This window comes from Microtus ochrogaster, chromosome 24 (assembly GCF_000317375.1).
Source record: "Microtus ochrogaster isolate Prairie Vole_2 chromosome 24, MicOch1.0, whole genome shotgun sequence".
NCBI lineage: Eukaryota > Metazoa > Chordata > Mammalia > Rodentia > Cricetidae > Microtus > Microtus ochrogaster.
In genome coordinates this window covers 30729379-30736819 of record NC_022024.1, presented here as the reverse complement: position 1 = coordinate 30736819, position 7441 = coordinate 30729379, and the positions used below count along the sequence as shown (strand labels likewise).

The window sequence follows — 7441 nt, the reverse complement described above, 5'->3', positions numbered from 1 at the left end:
CCACCACCGCCCAGTTATAATAGAAATTATTCCACGGGTATATAGCCCAGTTCTGACTGTTTGCAAGTTCTAAAACATTAACAGAACTCCATCCTACGTATTAAAGTGTGAACGTCTTAAATAGGCTTAATCATTCCTTCAATACATGGGGTGTGTGTGTGTGTGTGTGTGTGTGTGTGTGTGTGTTGCTAGGGATTGAACCAACCGCCTTAATTTGCAGGGTGGGCAAACAATCTACCACCAGTACTACATAATTTCAGCCCTCTTTCATCGTATCCTGATACTCATATCCCTGAAGGAATTTACAGTCTAGTAGAACAAAAAAAGAAGCAATCAGAATGTGACTATCCTAATGCAAAACCAAAGATGGGCATGAAGTCATCCAGAGAGCTAGGAAGAGGGTATCATCCAATTTTAAAAAAAAGAAAACTTTTTTTTGTAAAGTCATCAAATGTAGCACTTGCAAAAAAATAAAAATTAAAAGATGCGTCTGTTTGTGCTTGCCAAGGTCTGTAAAATGCCCAGGAGGGGAATGAAGTTAGCTGGGGAAAAGAAATCAGAAGCAAGCCTATCATTTTCAAAGCTAACAGTTTTAGTCTCGATTGACAGTTGTGAAATTCATCCTGACAAAGGAAATTAGGTTATGTCTAACAATTAAGCAAAACCATACTTTTGCAACTAATTTCCAATGTTCTCTAGCCTTATGAAACTTACTAAACACTTTTTTCAAACTTTACACAAACTGAAATGCTATGGGCAAACTCCCGGTGCCACACCTCTGGAGGCCACATCAAAAGAGAAAGTCAAACTGTTCAGAGACATAGAACACAAAATAAAGTCTGTCTGTCCAGGTCTACTTCCTCCTTACATAATTTCTCTTCCTGGCACGGGAGCAGAATGATCAAATATCCCGCTTCCCTTATCTTCAGCCCCCGGGTTTTGCAACAGAACTCTCACCAAGAACCTGTCTAAATGGGGTGGGGAGAGACAGAGCGAGAGGGGAGGTAAACTTACCCAAAACCTTTGCTCCGAGGTCGTGCTGGGAAGAGGAGCCCCGGGAGGGTCCGAAGCTGAGGCTCGATCGCCTTAGTGCACCCGGGGCTCCCAGCTGCTCTTCCAGGGACCCCGCGCCCCGGGCAGGTCCCGATACCTCAGGTGCCTCACCTGGGCATCGGCCGCTCGGGGCGCAGGGGGATGCCCGGGACTTGCGAGCGACGGAGAGGGATGGTCACCTCGGCGGGCTGACCCCACCGGTTGCCTCGGGCCGCACCCGAGAGACCTCGCTCGACCCAAACACAAAAGCACTGCCACTCCGGCCGCCGCGTCTCCCCTCCGGCGGGAGCTGCCCGGGCGGTAAGCGGACCCCGCTCCGAAGGCTGAAGCGACGGTCTCCGATGGTTTCCGATCGTCTCCGATCGCCGACCGCACACACTTCCCGCCGCCGAGCCCCGTCTCCCACCCCTCGGAGCGCGGACAGAGCGGCCTCGCCCACTCGCAACCTCTGGATCTCCGCCTCAGGCCCGCGGAGCGCTCAAACACCGCTGGGCCCCGCCCAGCCCAGCCCGGACGGCGCGCGCCCGCGCACGCAAATCCGCCGCCAGAGGGCCGGCCGCCCCGCGCGCGCCACCCCGCTACCGACGCTACCCTCGGCGCGTGCCCGCAGGCCCTGGGATTGCATCATCGCGTGCGCGGAGGGGCGGGGCTAAGACGCGGGGCGCGGGAGCGCGCCCAGCCCGGACGTGGCACGCTCGGCCCCGCCCCTCTCGTCGCGTCCCCGTAGCCGGCGCGCGCCCGAGAGTCTGAGTTTCCCCTTACTGGGTCTGGTAGCGGAACCCGGAGGCGGGAGGCGGGGCGAGCCGAAGGGCGAGGTTGTCTGTGGGCGGAGCCAAGCCTGGGAAGGGGCGGGGCTCCTGAAGCCGAGCTGCAGCCACGTCCCACGGTACCCCCGGTGAGGCAGCCCGGGCTTGGAGGTCTTCAGGGTCCCAGACATGTCCGAGGTGAAGAGCCGGAAGAAGCCGGGGCCCAAGGGGGCTGCCGGCGAGCCCGAGAAGCGGAGCGATGGCAGGAAGAACCCCGAGGCGAGGGGAGGCGCGGGCTGGGCGGACCCCCGCACCGGGCTCAGCCTGCTGTCTCTGGCGACGTGCTTGGGCCTGGCCTGGTAAGTGCTCGGTGCCGCAGGCCGCCTACCCACTCTTGCTTGAATGCGCTCGCTTAACTGTTCTGCTAGCTAGCATGCTCCTGTCGCTGTCCCCGAAAGTCTGGGAACGAATCACCCGAGACGCGGTGCACACTTTATTCCGCGCCTACTGTCCACACGTCACAAGTTTGCACATAGCTGAAAACCGCTACTTCCCGTCCACTCTGCAACTTTGCAGATGAGTTTGCCCCACCCCCCAAAAAAGCGCGCCAGGGAAATGTCTGGAGCCTAAAAAAGAGTTCGTTGTTGCTGAGCAATAAATGCTAATGAGGCATCCTCATATTTAGAACAGTGTGCCTACATTAAAACTATAGTCCTTTTTAAAAAAGATTTTGTATGTATATATATGAGTGTGTGTATGTGCACGTGTGTGAAGGCGTTTGTGCACGTGTGTGAAGGCGTGCAAGGAACCCACGAGAGGGTGTCAGATCCCAAGAGCTGAGGTTACAAATGGTTGTAAGCCACCAAGCATGCATGCTCTGAGCAGCTGAGCCATCGCGCCAACCCGGAGACAATAGCCTTATTCCTTAATTACAGGCTGAACGGTATGTAGCATTTGTAAAGGATACTTGTTTTCACTTAAGACTAAACATCCGTAGTGTTTAAACCAAGCATATATTGGTGATGTATTCGTGTAATATGGAATAATCTTAAAGTAAGAGTGACTTTGTTTTCTTCCCTATTTCTTACCTACTGCATCTTCGTAACAAAACTGATACGTTAATACATTTTCATAATTGATAATCATTTAGTAAGAGAGCTGATAGATTCAGAAGGGACTCCGGATAGCCTTCAGTCTAGAACATTTTTGATGCTAGTACATTTCCATTTTAGTTTACTGATGACACTCCAAGAACTGGGGTTTTGGAGGGTGTGTGGTTGGGTGGTTGGTTTGGTTTTTTGAGACAGGTTCTCAGGTAGCCTAGGCTGGGCTAGAAGTCACTGTGTAGCTGAAGCTGACATTGAACCCCTGATCCACCTGCCTTCGCCTCCCAAGTGCTAGATTACAGGTATTTGCCACCATACCCTTCTTGTTTACTGGGTTGTTGTTTTTTCCAGTTAATAAAAACATGTTAAAATGAAATGGGGATCATTGTTCTCTTTAAAAGGGACTTATTTAATGATGGTATTAGTGTTTGTGGAATATATTTCTATCAGAAGAGAATAAATGTGTTGGATTTGCTGTTTTAAATAAACTACTCATGTCTTAAAATGTGTGCCCTTTTTTAGGTAAAGGGGGGCATGGTACATTTTGGATTGGAAAAGAATATTACTGAGTTGGTTCACTCTAGGACAGCAGTTCTCAACCTGTGTGTCGCAACCCCTTTGGGGTCACATAACAGATATTTACAATTCATAACAGTAGCAAAATTACAGTAGCAATGAAAATAATTTTGTAGTTGGGGTCACCACAACATAAGGAACTGTATTAAAAGGTCACAGTGTTAGGAAAGTTGGGAACCACTGCTTAATTTATTTAGTTAAATTATTTAGTGGTTTTAGCTGCTAAATTTATTAATGCAGTTCCCATTCATTAGAGAAAGCCTCATAAATTCATGAAGTAAACTATATCACAAAACTCATTCAGCATTTTCAGTGATTCTATGAGAGTTCAAAAAGGTGTTCAACAAGGCCAGCAAGATGGCTTATCTGGTAAATGCTCCTGCCCTGCCAAACCAGAGGACAGCCTGAACTCCTTCCCCTGCACCCACGAGGTGGAAGAAGAGAATCGAGTCCTAAAAGTTGTCCTCTTGACCTCCACACATGCTCAGTGAAACGTCTGAGACCCCACACACAAATGAAGAATAGCCATAAAGGGCTGGAGAGATGGCTCAGTGGTTAAGAGCGCCGTCTGCTCTTCCAGAGGTCCTGAGGTCAATTCCCAGCAACCACATGGTGGCTCCAAACCATCTGTACTGAGATCTAGCGCCCTCCTCTGGCGTTTGGGTATACATGGAGGCAGAAAGTTGTATACATAATAAATAAATATATCTTTAAAAAAAAAGAAAGAAAGAATAGTCATAAAGTGGAGGGCAATTGAGAAAGACAACCAACCCCCGCCTCTGACACGCAGACACACACATTCACACCCTCGAGCTTCAAAGGGAAACTAAGAATAAAACTTGAAAAGTCGTGCTTCATCTCAGGAATGTGGTGTTAGGGAATAGAAAGGCAAAACATGTTACTCGTTAGAAAGATTTTTGTATAAGCTGAGCTCTGTCTTTGCAAAGTGGTTTTTAAAATGCCAGATCAAAATTATGAAGCTAGAGTGTAGCTCGGTGGTAAGGGACTTGCCTGATGTACATCATGAGGCCCAGCTTTATCAGGAAAAAAAAAGGGGGGGGGTTATGCATTCTTTAAATGGGTAGAGCCTATGACTGTTACTAAAACAGCTAATGGTTAATTGTTCTTGGGAAGTATTTTACCCCTAGACTGGAATATATGTGCTGTTTATAAGAAAATATTTATGGTAAATTTAGGGACAAACTTTAACCTAGCAGGCTATTTGCAAGTGTGTCTCAAATATTTCCCATCTCATAAAATTGCTAATGGCACTCTGGACTTTTAACAGTCATTGATCTCACTACACAACACATAGGTAAGCTTCTGACACATACTTCAGGATCTAGAAATTGACCCACCAGATATTATTAAATACTGTACTTAGTCTATTCTGGTTGTTAAAACAGAAAATAATTGTATCAGCATAAACTGCTTTTCCATCTCATACTTGGTACACTTAAGCTAGGCAGGGGGCAAAGATCTCAAACCCTTGCACTGATGACAGTGTGTCCTCAGAAACCATAAATGTTTGGAAGATTGTTTGGGAAGTACAAGGTACATGACAAGTCTAAAGGTATATTGCTTTCACCTTTCCACTGAAGTTTAGATTTACTTTCTGTCTTAGTTACTTTTCTGTTGCCACAACAAAACACCATGACCAAGGCAACTTCTAAGAGCATGTAATTCAGGGCTCATGGTTGCAGAGGGTTGGCCCATGATTGGAGGGGAGCATGGTGCCGAGCAGGCATATCACTGGAGCAGTAGTGGAGTTCTTAAATCCGATCCCCAAGCAAGAAGCAGAGAGTGTACTAACGGAGAAATGGGAAGGGCTTTGAAACCTCAAAGCTCACCCAGTGACACACCTCTTCCAACAAGGCTGCAATCGGACATCTTGGGGGCAGCCAGCTCACAAGTAATGACACGGAGATTTCTTCTTAATTATGAAGGCTCGGCCTTTAGCGTAGGCTTGTTCCTAACTAGCTCTTATAACTTAAATTAACCCATTTCTATTAATCTACGTTCTATCACGTGGTGTTACCTCTCATACCTTGCACCTCCTGCTTCCTCACCGTGTCTCCTGGCATCTCCTCTCTTCTTCCCAGAGTTCTCTCTGTCCCCAGATGTCCAGCCAAACCTCTTCCTCACCAGCTATTGGTTATTTAGCTCTTCATTAAACCGGTTGGAAGGCGCCTTAGCAGAGACACATCTTCACAGTGTAAACAAATATTCTGCAACCCAAGGCCACACCTCCCAATCCTTCTCATACAGCTCCACAATTAAGGACTATGTATACACACAAGAGTGGTAGCGCTGAGTCTTAGGGTAGGTAGATTGTAACCCAGTCTAGCCTCAAACTCATGGCAATCCTGGTACTTCCTCCTCCAAGGACTGGGATTACAGGCATGGGCCACCATTCCCATCCTTGCCCTGGTTTTAAATAATAGAATATAGGGGCTGGAGAAATGGCTCAGCACTTAAGAACACTGGCTGCTCTTCCAGAGGTCCTGAGTTCAATTCCCAGCAACCACATGGTGGCTCAAAATCATCTGTAATGAGATCTGGTGCCCTCCTCTGGCCTGCAAGCATATGTGCAGACAAAACACTGTAAACATAATAAATGTTTTTGAAAAATTAAATAATGGAATATAGTCAGTGTTCCCTTAAATATTAGGTAGCTGGAGATGCTATGAAACAATGGATGGTCGTTGACCCTTAATAGTGGCCCTGTAATGAACCATACATAATAACTGCTTCCTGTGATTATGTACTCTTTCTCATTAAGTTGAAAGAGGCAGAGAAATCCCTTAGTCATAAGTTCTCAGTCAGCTGTCTGCCACCACGTAAGAACTCACTCAGAGAGTATGCTGTGTGCCGTTCATTAACACGGGGTCCTCAATTTGTGCGAAGTCTTGATAGACTTCATGGATGTGAAGGGGTGAGGAAGATTGTTTTTGGAAGGCCTACACTAAAAGCTGGTTTGCTTTCTGGGTCTCTTTCTCCTACATCTAACACTTAAGGCCTTACCTTTCTGATAGTGAAGAAGGTCCAAAACAAAGTCCTGCTGCCATGGAGACTTACAGATGATCAATCCATCCCCTGCTGCATTTGTTACCAAACCAGCCCCCTGTCCAGCTTACAGTTCAGTGGTAGGCTTACAGCTTCCACCAGAGCAAACGGAAGGGAATCTCGCGCCATTAAACAGGCAGCGTTGGCATGGAGGCAAGATGGGAAAGAGCACAAAGGGGTCCAAAAGAAGGGCTAAGGAGCATCCAAGACACCCTGAGTCTCACCCTCTGCACCCCAAAGGGAAGACACTGGGGCAGAACTAAACAGCGGGTGCTGAGGTCCCGAGTGATTTGTTACACTCCGAGCATTGCTCTTGTGTTCTATAAATACGAACCTGTTTTATGTCTCCAAAACCCCTGTGAGATATTATTTTCCCTACCTTCTAGGTGAGGAAACACTAGCAAACCAAACAATTAATTTGTCCAAGGTGGTTGGTTATACAACCAGTAAATGCAGAGACAAAACAGCCTAGCTACTTAGCCTGTGTGATGTGTTTGCCTCCCTTCAGTATTAACCCAAAATAATATCACGTTTCCGAAGCTGGGCATAGTGGCCCACACCTCTAATCCCAGCCCTCAGGAACCAGAGACAGGCAGATCTCTGTGAGTTGGAGGCCAACCTAGTCTACATAATAAGTTCCAGGCTAGCCAGGACTACACTGTGGGACCCTGTCTTGAAAATAAATGAAAATTCTGAGAATGGAGGAAAGGAGAAGATAGATGGCTTAGTGGTTTAAGAGTACTTGCTGTTCTTGCAGAGAGGATGCGGGTTCTGTTCCCAGCTCTACATAATGACTCACGGCTCTCTATAGCTTCTGACCCCCACTTCTAGACTCCTCGTGCACCAGGCATATGTGTGATACATATACATACATGCATGCATACATACATACAT

General features: G+C 47.3%; 2 protein-coding genes across 3 annotated transcripts in view; one reads left to right on the top strand and one right to left on the bottom strand.

Moving 5' to 3' along the window:
• Positions 1–1520, bottom strand: part of Apaf1 (apoptotic peptidase activating factor 1) — a 66770-nt gene extending 65250 nt beyond the window's left edge. The window contains exon 1 of the mRNA XM_005358175.3: positions 1015–1520. The gene's annotated coding sequence lies outside the window, so the exon portion shown is untranslated. The remainder of the gene's footprint in view (positions 1–1014) is intronic.
• Positions 1521–1831: 311 nt separating this feature from the next.
• Positions 1832–7441, top strand: part of Ikbip (IKBKB interacting protein) — a 21409-nt gene continuing 15799 nt past the window's right edge. For both annotated transcript variants that reach the window (XM_005358174.2, XM_005358173.3), the window contains exon 1: positions 1832–2158. In XM_005358174.2, coding sequence (XP_005358231.1) covers positions 1989–2158 — 170 coding nt within the window. In that variant the 5' untranslated portion in view covers positions 1832–1988. The remainder of the gene's footprint in view (positions 2159–7441) is intronic.